General features: G+C 45.9%; 1 protein-coding gene across 3 annotated transcripts in view; it reads left to right on the forward strand.

The window, feature by feature from the left end:
* WWC3 (WWC family member 3) overlaps window positions 1–22348 on the forward strand; it is a 128202-nt gene that overhangs the window by 74830 nt on the left and 31024 nt on the right. For all 3 annotated transcript variants that reach the window (XM_024240837.3, XM_024240838.3, XM_024240839.3), the window contains exons 7-9: window positions 2799–2948; window positions 7175–7248; window positions 18509–18751. In XM_024240837.3, the coding sequence (XP_024096605.2) occupies window positions 2799–2948; window positions 7175–7248; window positions 18509–18751 (467 nt within the window). The remainder of the gene's footprint in view (window positions 1–2798; window positions 2949–7174; window positions 7249–18508; window positions 18752–22348) is intronic.

A 22348-nucleotide genomic window follows, 5' to 3' on the forward strand; every position in this document is an offset into this window, starting at 1 on the left:
AAACTGAGTGGCTTTAGAACAACAGAAATTTAGTCTCTCAGTTTTGGAGGCCAGAAGTCTGAAATCAAGGTGTGGATGGAGTCACAATTCTGAAGCCTCTAGGGGAGGATCCTTCCTTGCCTCTTCCAGCTTCCTTGGATTGTAGACACGTCACTCTGGTCGCTGCCTCCATGGTCACATGACTGTCTCTGTGTCTGAATTTCCTGTTCCTGTAAGGACACCAGCCATTGGTTAACGGCCCGCCCTAATCAAGTACGACCTCATCTTAACTAGATTACATCTGTAAAGACTATTTCCAAATAAGGTCACACTCACAGGTTCCTGGGGCTAGGACTTGAACGTATGGCCTGGGGGAACATAATTCAACCCACAGCAATGGGTGATACATTTATATTGTTCAATAATCAAGATAATTCCAAAGGTCTATGATAAGAAGTCTCGCTATCGCCCCATCCTCCTACTGCCCCTAACTGCCTTTATTACCTTCTTGCCTACCCTTCCAGCATTCATGCGGGCTCACAAAAAGAGAATACGTGTTTAGCCGCCCTCACGCAAAGCCAGGACTGTGATACTGTTCCGCACTAGCTTCCTCACTTAACAGCAATATCCCCTACCTTTCCCCATATCTGTACACAAAGAGCTGCTGCTTTCCTTGAGATGGTTGCATAGTATTTTACTATGTGGGTGTATTTGTATTATATATAGCTGGGATCATTGCAGCTTTATACTGCTTTATGTTTTTTTCCCCTTGAGCTCTTGTAGTTTCTGTTATTTTTAGAAAAAGTTGAACTTTTGCAAATGCAAAAAGCTGCCTCCATGGTGGGGAACTCAAGCAAGACATCTGAGTGGCTGGCCCTAGTGCCGCACATGGTGGCCTCAGAGAGGCCGAGGCAGGGAGCCCTGCTTGACCTCATGGCGTAAAGTGCTGGAATGCATTCAGTGCTTTTGGTTACAGCTTTTATTTTTCATCTGCTACCCTAAGTGAGCACCTACTGCCTGCTGGCATGTGTCTAGATTCTGTAGCGTATAAGACCCACAGGACAGAACAAGCAAAGCTCAAACTCATAGGCAAAATGAGACAGATGCACAAAAAAACTACCCTGCCTGGGCAGTGCCTTCTAAGGTCAAGGCCATGAGGGACTTGCGGAGAGTCCTCATGGTGCTTGTTAAGATGCAGATTACCAGGCCCCACCCTAGACTCACTGAATTAGAATCTCTGGAGGTAGGGCCTAGGAAACTGTATTTTCAGATGACCTCTCCAGGTTGTGATAAGTAAATGGTTAATTGTTAGATTTTTTTTTTTTTTTTTTTTTTGGCACACAGGTAGCACTGAGAACAGCTACCATTTATTAAGGTCTCTGCTCAGCTGACATCAAACAAGATGCCCCATGTTTGTTATCCATCATCAACACCGCAGGCTGAACCACATGGTGTTCCATGGTGGAGACACAGAGGCTTTACGCCATGAGGCCAAGCAGGGCTGCCTGCCCCGGCCTCTCTGAGGCCACCGTGTGCAGCACCAGGGCCAGCCACTCATTTGCCTTGCTTGAGTTCCCACCGTGGAGGCAACAGATAGAATTTCTGAAAGAAGCTTCAGGCCCGAGCACCTTCTTTGACGTCTCCATAGCCTCTCAAACTCTGAGAAGCTCCAGGAAGAGGCACAGGCAGAGTCCTCTTCTATCCAGGTTAAATAAGTTGTTTTGCCTTTCTTATGTGAACTTAACAATATTGGCCCCTCCCAAGAAGGCTTTATCTCAATCTCAAGCCAGTTTTGTGAGTTCTACTGCACTTGGACATTTTTGGTTCTGGTATCTGTAGTAAAATTTGCTGAAAGTGAATATATTCAGAAGTCTAAAAGAAATGGTCAAAAATCTGATTTCTGGCTGGGTGCAGTGGCTCATGCTTATAAGCTCAGCATTTTGGGAGGCTGAGGCAGGAGGATTGCTTGAGCCCAGAACTTTGAGAAAAGCCCAGGCAACATAGTGAGACCTGGTCTCTACAAAAACAAACAAACAAACAAAAGTTTAGCTGGGTGTGGTGGTGTACCTGTAGTCCCAAGTACTCAGGAAGCTGAGGTCAGAGGATCACTTGAGCCAGGGAGGTCGAGGCTACAGTGAGCTACGATTGTGCCACTGCACTCCAGCTTGAGTGATAGAGTGAGACCCTCTCTCAAAAAAAAAAAAAAAAAAAAATCAGAATTCTGATTTCTGCTTAAAACTGTCACACACAGAGATTTCATGTGCCAGAATGCATACTTACTCTAATTTTTGGCAAACCAACATACATATGAGATTACTTTTGACCATGTAGAATTATGACTGAGAGATGAGGTTTATAAAAATACGTAAGCTAAAACAGCAACTCAAAGAACTGAAAAAGAAATACGTAAGCATTGTCTGGGAGCTGTTTTCCCCTTCCCTGTGTTTCCTCTGTAACAATCTCAAGGCGGCATTCATCTCTGTCAGACTCATTGACATTTTCGATAGAAATACTTATTTTTTTCTTTAGGAAACATGAAGGTTTAAGAACCAGTAAAAATGGTACCATAATTGTCCTCTATTTTATTCACATGCTGCCAGGGGGACTTAGTTGCAGTGTGATTTAAATGACTAAGAATTTTATTAGAGGTGCCTGTGATGAAGGGCATTTATGTGAAATCTAACGAGCATGGGGGTGGGGTGGGGCAACTGTTCAGTAATAAATAAAGCAGCAGACCTAAAACAAATGAGAGGACCACTTCTGGAGGGAAGAGAAATATCGCCATCTCCGTTCAAAGAGCTTGTCTCATTCTGTTCCAGAGCCTGGCCAAGCTGACCGATAGCTTCAAGAACAGCTGCTCCGTTACCGACTCTCTAGTGGACTTCCCTCACCATGCAGGCATGCCTGGTGATGCTGGTCTACCCCAGCAGTTCTGCGATGCCGGCTCCCAGACTGATATCATCGGGGAGGTATATGTGAGCCCAGGGGGAGAAATGCACCGGGAGAGGGGAGGGCTGCTTCAGTGTTGCCATCACTGGTTTGGTGTAATTTTCCATGTTCACTTAAGAAATGCCTTCACTTTTGTGCCATTAAGTTTGAAGAAAAAGTACTGTGTCTCACATCCAGCTGTGTGATACAATTGAATTGCTTATTACTGCTGCCCTTACGATTTGGACTCTTATAAATGACATACTCCTTGTGAGAGTTGAGTTTCACTGTTCTTTTGACAGACATATCACTTTTTAGAGCATGGGTCCCCACACTTTTTCTGTGAAGGGCCGGATAGTAAATATAGTCACTGTTTTAGGCTTTGCAGGTAGTTCTGCTGGAACTGCCCCACCCTGTCATTGTAGTGTACATGCAGCCATGACAGAGATGCCTTGCAAGCATGTAAGGTTGGGGCCTCGAGCTGCTCAAATGTTCACTTACGGAACAGCCAGTGGGCTGGAATTGGCCCCAGGGCCATAGTTACTGATTCCTGCCTTAGACCACTGATTTCCAAAGGCTTTATAGCTGTGCCACCTTGGGTGTTACTTTATTGCTGTTTCTTACTCTTCTAAAAGAATGTCAGGAAATTGAATTGAACTAAAAGTCATTTTTGTTTGAGACTTGGAAGAATGTCATAATGCCTCCTTTGTTAATTAGCGAAGCCTTGAGTTAGCCACAAAAACAAAGTTGGGAAAATCACCATTTGAAGCAGGATGGTGGATATTCAAAGACACTAGTATTGTAGTATCATTGAGTGAAGCTTGACATTAATTTGTTACCAAATGGAAAAGCAGTTTAAAGAGCTTCTTTTTTCTTTTTAAGGATTATTAAGTAAAGACGAGGTATCAGTGGAATGCACAGTGCCACCCCTCCCCCAAAATTAAATAAATAAAAGGAAAGCAACAAAAGGAGAAAAAAATAATTGATGGAAAACTCTGGGTTTTAAATAATTAGCTAATTAATATTTTGAAATCTTGACAACTAGTGCCTCTTTGAGTGGAGTATAATGTAGGAAATCACGGCCCTTTATGTCTTGGGTGTCCTGGAACAGTCCTATTTTCAAATTGCCCACGTTGTTCCAAACGTACACTTGGCCGTTTTTGACTAGGCATCTCTTTGGATGAAAGAATATGGTCGCCATCTGTAACACACAGAGGAGAATCTGTAATTCAAAAATGTTTGGCATTTTTGCGTAAAGATTTTGGAGCGAGGGAAGGAAACAAGTATAAGACTCACTGAATTCGTGAATAATTCATTGCTGCTTATTGTAAGGTTAGAATTAGAATTTAATTTGAGAGAAACAGTTAAGATAGAAGGTTCTCCAGTGATTTAGGTCAACCCTTCTAAAAATGTCAGGTGAGGAGTGATGGCTGGTTATGCTACTTGAGCAGTCACTGCTCATTGTTGATAAGCTCCTGCAGTTTACTGGGGCTGACCCTGGGTCAGCAATCTCATAGCTGTTATCTCAGTTTAAGTAGTTGTTCCCATCCTGTGTGATGTGCAGGAGACCGAGATGCCAGGTTACCTAAGGTCTTATAGCTGAGGAAAAGCAGGTCTGGTTTTGAAACATTTCTCATCCCTAAACCCCTGTACTTTCTAAGAAACCACATCATGTTATAGAAAAATAGATCAAAAGGCTATGACTGTATTAGCTAACCATTGCTGCATAACAGATTTCCCCAACCTAGCCTCTTACAACAACACTCCTTTATTATCTCATGCTTGATGTGGTCCAGGAGACTGGGCTGGGTCTTCTGCTCCAGGGTCTCTCAGGAACCTGCAATCAAGGTGTCAGCCAGGGCTATGGTCTCATCCAAAAGCTCACTTGGGGGAGGAGCCACTCTTAAGCTCATGTGATTGTTGGCAGGATTCAGTTCCTCACAGGTTGCTGGACTGAGGGCTTCAGTTCCTTGCCACATGGGCTGCTCCAGCACGGCAGCCTGCTTCGTCAAAGTGTACCAGCTGAGAGAGTCTGCTAGCAAGATGGAAGTCACAGTCTTTTGTAACCTATTCACAGAAATGACTTCCCATCACCTTTGCTCTGTTCTATTGGTTAGAGTCAAGTTATAGACCCAGTTAATTCTCAGAGGGAGGGAATTTCACACGGGGAGAATCCCAGGAGGTGTTGGTCATTAGGGGCCTTCTTAGAAGTCTGCCTACCTCACTTTGTGCTTGTGTTGAGTCTGTTTTGTGGGGTGGATATTGCTGTATATCAGACGTGCTTTTTGAGACTGGAGATTTGCAGCCACAGGGTTGCACACGCTGTAACTCTGCATAGGAACTCTGAAGCAGGAGTCTCTTGGATCCATTTAGCTGTCTTTTCTTTTCACTAAAATGTCCATTTAATTCTCAAAGAAGAGTACAGAAACAAAGCTTAGAGAGAGGTGCATACAGCTTTGAGAAGAGGTTTGAGAGATGATGTTTATTGATCTTGATGAAGAGTTGATTGCAGGGTCACTAATAAAGAGGGGACTGAAATGGCAAGTAGCTCATCTCCACTGTGGACAGTTTTTGGAGCTGTGGCACTGCCACTTAAATATATTTATACTGAGGAAGCTGGAGAGGAGCACTGGATGAGGCCGTTTAAACATGTATAATTGTGGCCAGGCACAGTGGCGCATGCTTGTAATCCTAGCACTTTGGGAGGCTGAGGTGGCCAGAGGTGGCCAGATTGCTTGAGCCCATGAGTTGAAGACCAGCCTGGGCAACATGGCTGGGCAACCACCTGGGCGTGGTGGCTCATGCCTGTAGTCCCAGCTACTTGGGAGGCTGAGACAGCAGGATCGCTTGAGCCCAAGGGGTTGAGGCTGCAGTGAGCTGTGATTGCGCCACTGCACTCTAGTCTGAGCAATAGTGTGAGACCCTGTCTCAAAAAAAGAAACCATGAACAATTGTCATTCTGGTTGGAGAATGCTCAGTCCCTTGTAAGGCACTTTTTCATCTTGCCATTCAAGGCAATAAATTTGCAAAGACATTTTTCATCAACATAAATCAAAACTCATGTCGATAAATTCACTGCTAATCATTCAAGTTGAATATTTTCAGATACTTGTTGATGGGAAGTTATTTCAAAAACATAAAGACTTGGTGGTCATAATATGTGATCTAGTAAGGTCAGATCAACAGATGGAGCTGATTTATTGAAACTGGAGTTGTATGAATATTTGCAGGAATGAGGAATTAACCAAAATGTACTACAGTTACTTCCTGTACATGTCTCTTTTTGTTTTGTGTAGGATTTTGTTGTCATCAGTGTAACTGGTACAAAAATATTTAAGTACATCTACTCGTCACAGAGCACCGCATTTAGAGGCTAACTCTATATTGGTACTCCTCGAGCTCTGGCTTTTTGAGACCTTGCTTGCTTTCCTTTTGCCCTTGGTTCTTTTTTTTTTTTTTTTTTTTTTTAAGACGGAGTCTCGTTCTGTCGCCCAGGCTGGAGTGCAGTGGCTCAATCTTGGCTCTCTGCAAGCTCTGCCTCCTGGGTTCACGCCATTCTCCTGCCTCAGCCTCCCCAGTAGCTGGGACTACAGGCGCCCGCCACTATGCCCGGCTAATTTTTTGTATTTTTAGTAGAGAAGGGGTTTCACCGTGTTAGCCAGGATGGTCTCGATCTCCTAACCTCGTAATCCGCCTGCCTCAGACTCCCAAAGTGCTGGGATTACAGGCGTGAGCCACCGTGCCCGGCTTGCCCTTGGTTCTTTAACACACCTCGTGGCATCAGAAGGCGTCCACCAGCCCATACCTCACACAGCTAGTCCAGCTTCCTCAGACCGTGGGGCTTCTGAGTAGAACATCATTATTTTACGTTTACTGAGGAATTAAGAGAATGTACTGCACAAAATAGGGTGACTGGTTTTTGCCTTTGTATCAACTTTTACTAAGTAATTTCCTACTTCTTTTAAAACCTAATTTGTGGTTGTTGTTTGGAATTACAGAATAGATAGAAATGCTGCTGCTGTAAAAAAAACAAAAAACCCTACCAGTTCAGGCAAGCAAGAGTCTTCCCTTCCCCCTTCCCCCTCCCCAGCCAGGGGTGGCCGCAAAGGGTTATTCGGTGTTTCCTTCTAGACCTTGCACAGATTGAAAGTGAAAGAGATTAAGAATATTTCTCATTGCTGCCGAAAGTTTAAGTGAAGTTGCTATTTTGGAAATATGTTTTTAATATGCGTTTCCTTTCTTTTTTTCTCTCTTCTGTTCCGGAAAGTTTGTCTTTGATGATAAAACAAGACTTGTAGACCGAGTCAGACTTAATTGGCAATATGAAGAAGCCAGAAAGAGGTAAGAAGCACTTTTTTCCAACCTCGCCTTCTGCTTACTTACTTTCTCCTGTGGAAGGAAGCGTGGCAGAGTTCCTGTGTGCGATTGTCCACGTCTGATCGGAGAACAGCGTTTGATAGAATACCAAGTCAAGGATCTTCATTTACATGTAGCTTACTTAATACATACATATGACAACATTTCAAGTGCATTTAAAATGTGAAATTTGCAGTATTACAAACAGTTATACAGACGTGATTCCATAAGAATAGAAACTTTTTTGGCTTCATCATCCCCGGTAGTTCAGAACCTCTATCCCTCCTTCCCTTCCCTCCTTCCAATAGACGAGCATCAGTTCCAGAGGGTATCATAAGTGAAACCACTTGATGTTTTATATGTGTGGCTTCTAACTCCATAAGCTAATGGGCAAAGCCATGTATCTTGGTTATAAGACATTCAATAAGCATTAGGTCAACAGGTGAGCAGTACCTAATTGATTTCGTTCCATTTAGGTTGTCCTGTGTCGTAAACCATTGGCCTCCTGCAAATTGCAGCTTGACCCACTTTGTGCACTTGTGTTTCTCTTTCCTCACTTCCCTCCCTCCCTTCCAGTCTTCATCCTCTGACATGGACAAAGCTGAGAGGCTTCCGAACCCTGGCATGGCATGGTATTTTAGGGCGCCACGTGTCTCCTCACCAGCGCAGGGCTCCCATTTTCAATATTCTTCTCCTCTCTGACTTTTGTATTCTCTTTTTAGAGACTTTCTCTAGTTTGTGCCTTCTGGAAAGAGTCTTAAAACCAAATTATTTCCAAATAAGTGCTTCAGAAAAGTATCAAGCATATCTTTTTTAAAAAGTTACTTGAGTCACAAATGAAATATTATCATGGGGGGCGGGGAGAGCAGAATAGCAGAATGTCGGGTGGGGTGAGGGAGTTCTTTCTGGAAGCTAAACAGTTAGGCCTGCTCAGCACACTGTACCATTCATGGATGTCTGGAAAGCTACTTTGTTGGCTTTTTAAAAAATGTAAAAATAGCAACAAAAGCACATCATATGATTCAGTGCTCCAGGGCCAACTTAAACGGACATGGGCCTTCTGTTTTCTAGGAGGTTTTCTAACCAGTGCCTCTTGGCTTTTTAGGATGGACTCGTGGTGGGCTTTAAATTTCCCCACAGAACAGTGCTAAGTTCATTTGGCAATACCGGTCGTCTGTGTGGTGATTCTTCATTATCATGCATATTCCTTCTCTGTAGCCTGCCAGAGTTTGTGAGGAGCGATTGTCTCTTCTGAGTATTCCTCTGCTCTTGCCTGTTTCTGGTGAAACTGCGGAGTGTGGGTGCTGGAATTTGCTGTGCTGGATTAAACGCAGCAAATAGATTGTTGCTACACTTAGGAACATGATTGTTACGTGTTTGGCTGTGACATTTACCAAACATAGCAAGTGATTTCTGTGTTTTCTAGAGATGGTGTCAGTATATGGTGAGTAACCGTCTAAATATTGGGATAATACATTTGGGTGAAAAGTCGAGTATTTAAGAAAATTATTCAAGGGGCAGGCATGGTACTTCATCAGTTCTTTTGAAGAAAATACCGTATTATTTCAAGATGGCCAGAACCTTGTTAGGAAATGCACCACAGCTACAGAGGAAGGTCCACCTTCCACTGACAGTAGCGGCATCTCAGAAGTGCCTCTGTGGGCTGTGTTGGAGCATTTAAAAATCAGAGATTTCTTTTAAACTCCACCTGGGTGGGCCTGCACAGGTGCTGCCTATCCTTTTCCCACTAGCGTAGTGGGGCTCCACACAGGGAGCAAGGCCTTCACCCTCCAGGAGACCTCCAGCAGTATCTGCAGACATGTTTAGGTGTCCCAACTCTAGCGCAGGGGCCAGGGAGGCTGCTTGACATCCTGTTGTGCACAGGATGGCCCCCGCAGCAAAGACTTACCCGGCTCAGCATGGCCGCGGTGCCAAGGTCCAGAAACCTCGCCCTGGGGCTTCTTCCTGTCTTGCTCCTGAATCTTCACGATGCGTGGACAACAAGGGGCCTACATGAGCAGGTTGCCTGCTGACTCACAGGCATCAGCCTGCTCCCTGCTCACCCTGCTCCAGCCAATCGGCCCCTCGATGTTCCTCAGATGTGCAAGCATGCCTGCACTGAGCAGCCCCTCGGGCCTCCCACCGGGCCTCAGTCCCACCGAGCCAACTCCTGACCTAGCATCTGCAGCTGGCAGAATGATGGTCCGTCAAGGCGTCTGCATCCTGATCTCCACAGCCTGTGAAGATGTGGCTTTCCATGGCAAAAGGGACTTCATGGATGTAATTAGATTAGGGATCCTGAGATGATGGGGAAATGAGCCTATATGATCCAGGTGGGCCCAGTGTCATCACAAGGGTCCTCATAAGAGAGAGACAGGACGGTCAGCAGTAGAGAAGGAGATGTGAGGTTGGAATCAGAGATCAGAATAATGTGGGACCAGGAGCCAAGGCGCATGGGCAGCCCCTAGAAGCTGGAAGGTGCAAAGAAACAGATTTTCCCCTGGAACCTCCAGAAAGAACGCAGCCCTGTAGACCCATTTTCGACTTCTGCCCTCTAGAACTGTAAGGGAATAATAGGTGTTGCTTTAAGCCATTAAGCTTGTGGTAATTTGGGGCAGAAAAGAGCAAACTCATACAGTGCCCTTGGCCTGTTCTGTCTTCTCTGTCTGGAATGGGGTGGCTTTTCTCCAAATTGTCACATGACCTCTCCTTTTGATCACCTTGTTAAGAGAGGTTTCCTTGACCATCTTGAATAAAACTCCACCACCCTGTCCTCACCCCTGTCCCCCTGATTGGCTGAGCAAATGTTATTACTTAACCAGTGTTTACTTTCTTACTGCCTGTCTCTCCCTGTGAAAACGTAAATAACCCTCATGAGTGCAGGGATCGTAGGTCATTGCTGTAAGCCCAGCAGCTACATACTTGGTGAATATTTATTGAATGAGTAAATGAGGGTCCCGTGTGGTTGCATTTGCTATTTGGCCTTTGCCCCCGGGACTGGGCAAGCCAGGGCAGTCGCGGGGCCAGGTCAGCTCCAGGCCAACTGCTCTGCTCCTGGGTCCCTTCCCCAAACCTCCATCCAGGTGTGAGCCTTGGGGTCTCTCGCCTTGACTTGAGAAGGGAAAGGGCTTCAAGACATGGGTGCCTTTAGGGATCTAAGGTAGGCAAGGAACTGTTTCTCCCTTTCAAGGACTATGTTCAAGGTGTGATACGTCAACACACCGAGCTAGACTAACAGTTCTGGGCCTTCATGGACATTCAAGAGGGCTGCTAGCCTTTGAACTCCATAATTAATCCTCTCCTTGGGGGTTGGAGAAAATGGCATTGGAGTTGGGTCCTGAAGGAGTGCTGGGATTCCAGTCGCCGTCCATTGGGGATGGGCTTTCTCAGGTAAGAGTGGGGGTGAGGTGTCACTCTGCAGCAGCTGGACTGGCCTGGAATTGTAGAGCAAAGGCCAGCCAGGCTGGAATGGAGGATGCGTGAGCAGGGAGGCAGGCCACGGCATGGGGGCCATGATGCCCTGAAGAGGGGTCAGAATTGCTGGGCATGCTGGGACCTTTGAGTTGGAAAGGTTAAGTGTGAGCCATTCAGATGGTGGTATGTGGAGGAGGGCCATTTGAGGAACCCAGATGGCGTAGAGATGAAGTCACCGAGCAGCTGGGCTCACCTTGGGAGATGGAACACAGGGAGAAAGGAGGAGATGCCAGGACTGAGCCTGAGGAAGTCCAATCAAAGGCCTGGCGAGGACGAGACTGGCCAGAGGGGTGTAGTAAAAGGTCTGAGAGAGGATGGCTGGGGCTGGAGGAAACAAGAAGAGGAAGTACACCTGAGAAGACACTTATGTCCACGGGCCCAGTGGCTGTGAAGGAACGAAAAGGGAATGGTATCGTTGGCCGACAGGCAGGCCTCTGCTTCCCAAGCCCAGCCTGAGGTGTCCTTGGTCCACAGTGCACGGGAAAAAGGAGGGCCAGCGGCAGGTGTTCCTAAAGCCAACTCGCTGCTTTCCATTCAAAGAAGCCTCTCATTCTCAGAGATACATACATACATACATATATACATATAAATATATATAATATATTTAATATATATTATATATGTTTTATATATATTTAATGCATATTTATTATATATTTTTATATATTATATTTATAATACGTGTTTAATATACATTTTTTCATATTTTTTTCTGTTAAAACATCTTTCTCTTAATTAACTGATGATGATCATTGATGTGAATTGGTTTTTTCCAAAAGTCTTTACTTGGCAAAATAACAAGCTGGCAGTCCTAAATTGTTGCCGTCAGCACATCCCCTTTCTTAAATTGGACTGGCCTGGGGGAAGTGTGACAGAGATGGTGCTCTCCCTGGAATTAAAGGAGGAGGATGGCCCTAAACAGGGTTTCCAGAGGCTCACAGTAAAGTGGAGGGTCATTTGAAAGGCAGATCTTGGTTTTGACCATGAGTTTGGTGTTTTCAGTGGACTTGAAGCTGCTTAGAAACATCCATGAAGTGTTCTTGTCGGTGGAGTCCGCAGTGGAGATTGCAGTTCGCTGAGTCATTGATTGCAGCTCCCTCTGGGCTCTGGTTCCCAGATGCGGCGGTGCACGTCTCCAGTCCCCTTGGTGTGATTGTTTCTGCCTCCAGTCATTCCACATTGGTTACTATAGCTAAGGCTTGACCAGTAAGTGCATGCCTGCCATGTGAACTACTCAGCTGTAGGTCACATAACCCTCAGCAGCCTGGACAAGGCCCTAGACTTTACATACCTGGTAGCGTTGTCAGGATAGTCTTGGCTCCCCTCTGCCCCATCCCTGTAGACAGACGGAAGGCTAGGAAGGGTTGATGTTATCAGGTCTCCCCAGCACCAGATCAGCGATTTCACTACAATGGTGTTTTCTGAGTGTTCTGTTGGACTGCCTCTAAGTGAGGCACGAGAGTAGAACGATATAGACTTGGGGAGAGAGCAGTGGCAAGTGGTTCTCTGGCAAGAATTCAACATTAACATTCCAGGCGCCAGGTGCTGAGTACCACAGGCAAAGCATGGTGGCTTTGAGGTCCCGTCCATGGTCTCTTCCTCGGCCCCCTTCATCAGGCTGGGACACAATGTCTCTGATATCCCTGTGACCATCCCTGGAGAAGTGGTATGCCATGAGCAGGAAGGCATCATGTACCCCCATCAACCCACCAAAGCATGGAAAAGAACACGTTGCTCTTAGTTGGCAGTGTTAGCAAAGAATAATGTGTTCTTCCTTGCTCCCTCATTCCAAGCCTAAGGGACATCATGTGCCCTTTCCTCTTGCCCAGGTGAACTTCTATTAGATTAGTGCCACGATTCAGTGTCATCTTTTCGTTCTGCTACTTCGCCCTTGGACATTAATCTCCCAGCTCTCATTCCTGAAATCATTTCACCCTGCAAGCTTACCTTCCCTGCTGTATTAGGTTCTGCAGAGAAACAGAACCAACAAGAGTGGGAGTAGGAAAGAGAAGGGAGAGAGATTGTTTTATTATAGGGATTGGCTCACGCAATTATGGAGGCCAGGAAGTCCCACCATCTGCAAGCCAGAGACCCAGGAAAGCCGGTGGTCTCATTCAGTCCAAGTCTGAAGGCCTGAGAACTGGGGGTGGGGTGGGGTGTGGAGTGGGGTGGGTGGGTGGTTATAGTGTAAGTCCCAGAGTCTGAAGGCCTGAGAACCAGGAGCTTTGGTGTCTGAGGGCAGAAGGTGGATGTCCCAGCTCAAGAAGAGAGACAGAATTCACCCTTCCTCCACCCTTTTGCTCTATTCAGTCCCTCAATGAATTGGACGGTGCCCACCCACGTTGGTGAGGGTGGATCTTCTTTGCTCAGTCCACTGATTCAAATGCTTATCTCTTCCAGAAATTCCTTCCCAGACACACTCAGAGATAATGTTTTACCAGCTATCTGGGCAAGCTTTAGCCCAGGCAAGTTGACACACAAAGTAAACCATCATGTATATCCTCTGCAGAACCTCCTGTGCTTTGCCACTTCTGAATAGTGGAGAATTTTATGCCTTAGGCATTTTGGAGGTCTTTCCTTGCACATATATATTTGAGATTGTTTTTAAGACGTGGGAAATTGTCAAAAATGCCGAATTCTGGACGATGAGGGATTTCGTATATATATGTTCAGATTTTTTTCTTTTCTTTTCTTTTTTTTTTTTTTTTTTTTTGAGACAGGGTCTCGCTCTGTCACCCAGGCTGGAGTGCTGGAGTGCTGGAGTGCAGTGGCGTGATCTTGACTCACTACAACCTCTGCCTCCTGGGTTTAAGCGATTCTTGTGTCTCAGCCTCCTGAGTAGCTGGGATTACAGGCACGTGCCACCATGCCTGGCTAATTTTTGTATTTTTAGTAGAGACAGGATCTCACCATGTTGGCCAAGACTGGTCTCGAACTCTTGACCTCAAGTGATCCACCCGCCTCAGCCTTCCAAAGTACTGGGATTACAGGTGTGAGCCACCCCACACAGCTGGATTTCATATATATTCAGATTTAAAGGAAGTTTGTGGAAGTGGAACTCATAATTCTGAGTGGTGGTGTGATTTCTAGAGAATTCTCTGGCCAAACGACCACTATCATGATGACTAGTTTTGTGTTTTTAACTGTGGGTCCTGTGAAGTGTACCAAAAGGACTGCTTGCACCTTGCCTCAGGAACGCCTCTTCGGATTCCCAAGGCAGACCTAATGGTAGGAATATTCACACTACTGAGTTTAAAATTTCAGAAATTTTAAAAGTGAAGTTGAAAGAGCAAGTCTTCTTGAAGCAATCCCTATGACGCAGATGGTTCCTTATGTTTAACTTAAGGGCGCTTGTTCCAGAACTGTGCACAAACTGTAGCTGTTACCATAGAAACACTCTCAGTCCAGATAGGAACAAAACATTCGGTCCATCCAGCTTCTCTGCCTCTTAGTTTTTGTTGCCAGGATCAGTCCTGCTGTTCATCAGTTGTCGGGGATCAGTGTAGTGTTATGATTCCAGTTGAATTTGATCAATCACTTGGATTTTTTCATTTCTCAAATGACTTCCTATCTGGGTTTTAGGGGTGGGGCACAGTTGTGAGAAATAAGGAAAAGCATCTTTGCCACTGCGGCTCTGTCTTCCCTATTCTGGTCAACACGAAGAAGCCTGTAGACTCACTGCTTTTTATTTGATGAAGTTGCTCTCTGAAGATCTGTCTGTTGCAAAGGGAGAAGATGTCAGGGCTGGGAAGCTGAGGATGGGGTGAGATATTGGTGTATTAGTAGACCTTTCTTATCCCACATATTCTAGATTCAGACTTCTCAAACTTCTGACATAAAGAGTTGAGTAGAATGGACGCAGGTTTAGTTCAATCAGCTGAAGTGATTTCATTGTCCATCTGACTTACATCTCAGCTGATGTTTTCTTTAACCTTTGCTTTTTATTTAAATGGGTATTTACAACAAGAAAACTAAGAGAAAATGTAAGAAGTATCGAACCTGTAGCCGTAATTGCAATCTGAAGGTATGAGGCTCTAAGCTAACCCCGCGTCCTGGAATGTGCCATTGGGATCCCTCATGACTCATCACCATGGGATAGGACCGTGGGCTGTCCAGAGTTCTGCTTGCTATTCCAGAAAGCAGCAGGATTTTAGGAACATGAGAAATGATATTGTAGACTGCAGATTTTTGGTATAAATTCAAATAATTAGGGATTATTCTTGATATGCCTCAGAACTTTTTATTATTGAAAGTGCATTGTTCTCCTATAAAAATGCAAATCGTATTTAAGATTTTCATGTGAATTGTGAGAGTCTAAATAGTTTCTGTGGCATAAATGCATGGTTTAATGGTGCCTGGGTTGTAACAGAAAAGTGTTTGGGCAAAAATCATAAGGGAAAAATGATTCATATTTTATGTCTGTCTACATTAGACCTGCTCAGGGAATAGAATTTGGGAAACACATAATAAATAAGAAACCTGCATGCTTGATTGAACATTTGCTTTCTTCACTATCAGGACACGGGGACATATATTTTAAGGCTTTTAAAGGCATTTGGGAGAGATTTTATATAGGCCATAAAATACATTACCCCTCAAAAATAAGAATCACTGAAGAATATAGTTGACTCACAGAAAAAAAAAAATCCTCTCTAATTTTAAGCTGCTATTAGTTCTCTTTACAAAAAACTCGGGAAAGTTGTTTTTTTTTTTTTTTTTTGCAAACTTTAACCATGACCTTGCTTTACTTCCATGTATTTAATTTCACTGAAATGATATTTCAAAGAAAAGCCTTTCTGGAAAGTGTTTTTCCTTTAATACCCAAAATTGGAACAACAGCACTCACAAGAGTGAGGCTCCAACCAGTGGATCAGCTGTTTGGCGTGGATGTAGAAGAAGGTGCGTTGAAACTCAGTACATCTGTGTTTAGCCTTAGGCAGGAAGTCTGTTTCTTCAAGTAAACCTAACATACTAAAGATACTCCCTGCAGATGTGCAGATGGCTTGTTTCCGGCCCACGGCAAGGTAGACAAGTCACACGGTTTTAAAGGCAAAGCCGTCTTGTCTGTCTCATGGGGATATAAGAACAATCGATTGTTGAAGGAATCCTAGTGCTTTTGGCTTCCAGTACAGACAGACAGACAGATGTGCCTCTCTCGACCTTGCTGAAGCAGGCCCCAAATGTTCACACCTAGAAAATGCAGACAAAGAAAGAAATTGAACTTTCCAATATGTTCCAGTTTCTTCTAGATTCATATATAGCTCTGAAATGAAGATGAGATTGTTTGCATTGTTGCATTGTTTTGAAATTTTATTATTAAACCCCACAATTCGAAGGCACAGAAATGTTTGCCTAGTGTTCAGCACAGCCCAAACATTTCCAGATGGGTTGCAAGAAGTCAACCTCATCCAGATTTTGTTTCTGCTGGAGAGGTCATCCCTTGCCATATGTCCTTGCATATTTTTCCTGCCAGCTGTGGGAAGTGACAGGACATGGTTTAATTTGGGCTGCTGTTCTGTTTCTTTATGCCTGCTGCAGACAGGTCTTTTGAAACTCACCCTTTGCCTCTCCTCCCTCCTATAATTCATTTTTTTCCTCATTCTTTTTTTTCTGATAGTGCATATTACTTGAGATTTTCCTGGAAAGGTTGTGATTATCTGGAATTGGATCTTCCGCCACCTTCAACAGCTTGAATCCTTGTAGGCTAGCAGCTAACCTAGAGCTGGCAGACTCAAATGGAATCTTGATCTCTTCATATTTAAGGCTCAGAAAACTCAAAAGGAGTGCTTTGTAAAATACTTCTGTTTATATTATATGTATGATAATTAGTATGAGTATAAAATGGTCAGGCAAAATTTAGCTGGGCTCAGATAGACTTTCCTGTGGATCAGATAAATGGAAATGAAAAAAAGTATGAGGACACAGATTTGCTGATTGTTCTTCATCTTTTATATTTATTTTTTAACTTGTCTTGGTCTACTGTAGAATGTTCCAGAAATGTCATTGGATATAATGTCTGATTTAGCACTGACTTATTTGTGGGTTTGCCTGGAGTGTATTTTCCTTGGGCTTTGGATATATGACTGCCATAAATTTTAATTACACTAATTAGACGTAGATGGATGCTTAAGCCCAGTTGGAGTCCTAGCCCTGTTCAGCTGCCTCTGTCATTAGTTTTTCTGGTGACATGGTTTGGCACCATCTTCCAACACATTTTCCAGACATTAGTTTTAAGTTAGAAAATAACTTGTCTAATAAAGCTACTGACATTCAACTAGTGTCTTTACCTCGTTGAAGTGGACTTGAGTAAAATGCATACATTTAAACTGTAACTTGTGTACCTGTTTCTTTCCTTAACTGTGGGCTTTCAGATTCATTTGGTGGCTAGAGAGGGAGTCATGCCTGATCCTCATGAGTCCGTGTGCTCGTGTCTAGTTTAGGTGGAGCCTGACTTGGCTCAGGGCTGGGTGGCAGGTTTTAACATGTGTGGCAATGCTAGTCAATTGGGGATATCCACATGGCTCATAGCGTAGAGAAGGCTTCTGAGGTCTAGACCCAGCAGGTGGGAAGCCAGCCTTGGTTAGTGCCGTGGACCGTGGGCACAGGAGGAGGCAGTCTCAGGAGCACCTCTGCCCTGCATCTCCCTCGGAGGATATAGGGCCACGTGTGCCTGCCACTTCCCTGTTCTCACAGCTCTTTGTGATCTCAGAGAAGCCTTTGGATTTTGTTTTTGGGCGAGTATGCCAAACTATGTCCTCCACAGCACGGGGTTCAGGTTGAGTTTGCCATTCCTAGTTTCTCCCTGGAAACATATCCCTCATCTTTAACCCTACTTAAAGGGCTTAAAACATTCTACTCTTACTTTTAAAGGATGCTTTAAAAATACAGGCCACATCTGTTTCACTTAATCTGCATTCAGCAGCACCTCATGACACAAAAAGTAATGCAGTCTGTTTGCCAAGCAAACACTTGGAAATTTCGAGGCATGGAAACTGATAGGAGCGTCTGTTTTTCCACCTTGAGGATTGTTGCGCTTTGCACCCACCCAGGTCATCTCTCACCAGCATCCATGCTCACAGGGCTGCCTCTCGTCCTCTCACATATTTGCAGGCGTGTTTGTTCACTGTTCAATGCACTCAGCTTTTGTCGAGTGCCCACTTGCTCTCTGCAAGGTGTTTTGAATTCATGTATGGCCAGGGGCTCTGGTGCAGGAAGGAGCACACAGAACCAGAAGACATGGAGCATGGGGCTTCGAAGGTCTTCCCTTCAGGAGGCCAGATGATGAGTGCATTTCTCCTTTGTTACTTTGCTAAAGCGGCTGACAGTGGTTAGACACAGCTGAGGAGGCGGGAGGCCGGCAGCACTTCTGGGGGTCCAGCATGCTGTTTAGCTACTGATGAGGGTGGGCAGAAGAAACAAGCAGACTCCCTCCTGCTCTGGGACAGTTTCATGTAGGAAATCAGGAGTCTGAGCCGCCCAGAGTATGGGCATGTTGAGGGCTGCTGGCCTTTTTGTCAGTTCTTCGGAATAGGCACGATGGGGTTATTGTCGTCTCGAATCTCAGGCTAAGGGAGCTTCAGGAAAAGACTTCTGCACCATTTTTTAGGACATTGTTTCCATATCCTTTCAAGTGTAAGGGTCACTTGGTGCAATCATTTCACTACTTATTTGGCAAAAGGAGTTTACAGAATCAGTGTGAGACATGGAGAAGGTGTGAAGACGACGTTTTCAGTCTGCTGATGTCCTTGTTTCCTCCCGGTCTGTCTTGCAGAGTCGCCAACATCCAGCAGCAGCTGGCCCAGCTTGACAATGAGTCCTGGCCAGGCACGGCCGAGGCTGACAGGGACCGGCTGCAGCTCATCAAGGAGAAGGAGGCCCTGCTGCAGGAGCTTCAGCTCATCATTGCACAGCGCCGCTCCGCGGGAGATGTGGCCCGGCTGGAGGAGGAGCGGGAGCGCCTGGAGGAGGAGCTGCGGCGTGCACGGGCCACCTCCGCACAGGGCGCCACGGAGAGGTGGGTCAGCGGGGACACGACCTCCAGCGGAAAGCCTGCTGGAAAAACTCCACAGGGTGGCTTATGTGTGGCTGGAGGGTGTTCCTGATGATCTCTCAGAGCCTCTCCTGCCTGGATGTTCCCTGGCCTAGGAGGGGCATGCGGTGGGGGGGCACTCCCTTCTGCTCCCTGGGTCTCTGGAGCCTCTGCTCCGAAGCAGGAGGTGATTGACAAAGGGGAAGGAGTGAGGGAAGATGGGTGACCTCCCCCTCCCCCCACGCCCCACCCTTCCCGAAGTTGGTGCTTGGTGCTTTCACCTGCCTTTGTGGGACAGTGCCCTGAGCAGGCTGTGGTCCCGCTCCGGCCCGGGCAGCTCTGTTGCATGGGGGAAGAATTCCCTGTTCCTGACGTGGTGAGCATGGTGGGTATCCACCTACTGCTTTCCTCTCCGACCTTGATTTCCAGCCAGGAGAGCCTGCTCTTCTCTGGCATTGGGAAGCTGGCCACCTGTCGTGCGTCTGTCCTGAGGCTCCTTCACCACGCAGGACATGCAAAGCTAGCATGGTGGCTTTGGTATTCGGCGGCACTGAGTCGTTCAGCCTTTCCTCGTGTGCCGTGTGTCCTGGTTTCCATTTGCTGTGTGAGATTGCAGATTGTGTCAAAGGCTGGGCCTGCCTTCCACACTTAACAGCAGTTTCTCTGTGGCTATCAGCTGGGCTTTGGAGAGCAGCCCCTCCCCCACGTGTTAAAGTCTCGCCCCCTGGAGCTCACATGAGCGGCTCCACAGAGACTCTAATAGACGCTTGGATGATTGGATCTGTTCAGATGCTCTTACTCCTACTGTTTCACGATGGGTGTATTGTTGGGCGTCCTTTGTGCTTGTATGTTCATGGGTCATCTTCATAGGAGACAAGTCTGTGGCTTGGCACCAGGGTCTCACGGCAGCCTCAGGGAAGCGGTGGTGTTTGGAGAGTTGAGCTCAGAGTCCTAGGCAGGTGAATTTCATTTTGCCTGAGATGGTGGCATGCCCTGTCACCTCACCCAGAATCAACCGTGAGGAGAATCTGAATGTGAAAGGGACTGTGCAGCTGAAGTTTTCTACTGTGCTCTTGCACGGCTGCGTTTGTTTTCAGCTAAACATTTCCTTCTGTTCCACCCCCGATACTCTTGTATGTGTGTTCTGCATAGGAGGACCTGGGAGTTCCTGTTGCTTCTCTGTGAAGGGGGGAGGACTTGGCCCCACAAATGTCGCCTGCATCTCAGGGCCCCACACCCACGCTCCTTTGACTGTGGCTGCTGTCACCATGTGGAAATCCAGGACACACGGGTGCTGTGGCCCCTGAGTACAAGTCTGCAGCCCTCCATGGAGCCAGTGTTAGCCCCGATGCCTGGGTTCAAGGGCGGGGACAGCAAAGCCGGACCAGCTTTGACTCACATGGGGGTCTCTCGTGAGACCAGCCCAGGTGCTGAGTCCTGGGACTCAGAGCCCTCGACCAGGACCTAATCGCCCCAAGTGTGTTTCCTGAATCTGCCGCTAAATGTCCTTGGCCGGAGAAGCACATCCACATGTGCTAAGCACTGGCACGCACATCGCATGGGGGTGGGGCTCTTGTAGCTCTGGGCCTTCTGTGCCGGTACACACAGGGCCCGTTTCTCCACGCCACCTCCCTTCATTGGAGGGGTGCTTGCAGTTTGCAAGTATGGGGCCACATGGTAGGAGCCTTCCCCCAGCACAGGCTGGCAGCATTGGGAGACCCGGCGTGGGCCAGGTGCAGAGAGAGAGTGAGGTTGGCGCCTTAAGGCTGAGCTGTGCCAGCTGTAGAGCTGGGCCCAGTCTTCCTGTCTCACCTGCAGTGTCAGTAGCAAATGGGAGGCGTTTGCCGGGCTGGGTGTGTCATCCGGGGGAGAAAGAGAGATGCGCACCTCCTTCAGGCCTCCCGCCCTGGCGGATGATACGTGTGGCGGCCTCCCAGCTGCTCAGAGCCAGCATCTCTGGAGGGAGCTGGTACATGTCTCCTGGGCTGAGGGAGCAGGCTTGAGGTGAAGGACACATACCCTAGATAATCTCTCGGATGGCTCGTGTCAGCGCTTGCGACATCCTTTGCTATTTTAGCTTGCTCATGTTAGTGTGTGGCAGGCATTTATACAAGATGCTCATGTTCAACAGAGAACCCCACGGTTCTATTGCAAGATGCCTGCCATCCAGAGAAATTCTCTTTCCAAGGATGACTGCTTTTATTATAGGGGTGATTATAAAATGAAAGATCTATCAAAAAGCAAAAATTTGGTTCTGCTGAACCTGAAGTCACGTTTTCCTTTGTCATAGTTTAATGACATCTTTACAATAAAGTACTTTATGTAAAGTAAATAAAGACAATAAATTAGACTATATTTTCTTAATCTGTTAGCTTTTCTACTCCATTTCATAGCAGTGGTAAATATTCTTTGAAGTTCGTTTCCTTTGAATTGGAGACACAAGGCTATGTGCTTTAGGAGTTGGGCCCTGGCCAGTTTTCTGCCAGGAAACTGTATCCCCTTTTCTTTTTGTTGAAAAAATAAGTACAGAAGTCAGGCAAATGTCTAAGACTCTTATTTTAGCAGTTTATGTTCCAGCCAGTTTTTAGATGTCTCAGTTATTGCCAGCATGGCCCCTGTTTGGTAAGGAAGTTACATTTTTAGTCATCTGCAACTTTCAGAATAACCCGCATAAAATTAGACTACACATGTGGGCACTCATGGGCACTTGTGTGTGATCTTGTATCCAGATGCGCTGTCTCTTGTGCACTCTGAAATGCACCTGTTTGTATAATGACAAATGTGTTGTATTGGATAGAAGGGGGGAATTTGATCTAAAACTTTTTTCACTACAGATAAAACAGTCTGAAAATAAGTCATGACTAAAGACAGTCTAAAACTGAGCCGTACATATGAATGTATCTATATGTCATATGTGTGAAAACAGAGCTGGAATGCGCCGACGGATTTAGCGATGGGTTGGAAATTGTACCCTGGTCACTCAAGAGTGGAGCCAGTTTTCAGTAGGAACTCAATTTAGATTCTATTAATTTGGGATTTGAGCTAATAGAATTCAGGTTGGGTTAGAATTTCTGAAAAGCATTAAGAAAAAAGTTAATAGCCTTGGACCGGGCTTGGGTAAATTCCCTACAACAAATTGCTTCCTGGGGCTGGTCACTGTTTGCCACTGGATATGCTCTGCTGGTGTTGTCTCTGCCCCTGGGGTCCTCTGTGACTTAATAGTGTCCCGGTGCTTGTGAGAGTGGGTTCCAAGTTACAGCTCCAAAGCCCAATGAGGGATGTATTTTGAACTCACTTTTAAACTCTCTTTGAAAACTCTCTGCTCTCCATCTTCTGAAAAAGATGGGGTTTTTGAGGATATCGCCCTTGATAAGCGTCAGATAGGATGTGAGTATCACAGAAAATTGGGGAAATGTTTTTCAGTGGTAAAGGAAATGCCTGTTTGTTGGTAATGTGCCTTGGCTTTAGGGTCAATCCAGCCTGACTGAACTTTGAACTTGCGTAGTAGAGGCAAGCTACTTTATATGAGTTTCTTCATCTGAAAAGCAGGGATAGAATCCAAAGACCAGTAAGGAATGAGGC

This window comes from Pongo abelii, chromosome X (genome assembly GCF_028885655.2).
Source record: "Pongo abelii isolate AG06213 chromosome X, NHGRI_mPonAbe1-v2.0_pri, whole genome shotgun sequence".
In the NCBI taxonomy this organism is placed as follows: domain Eukaryota; kingdom Metazoa; phylum Chordata; class Mammalia; order Primates; family Hominidae; genus Pongo; species Pongo abelii.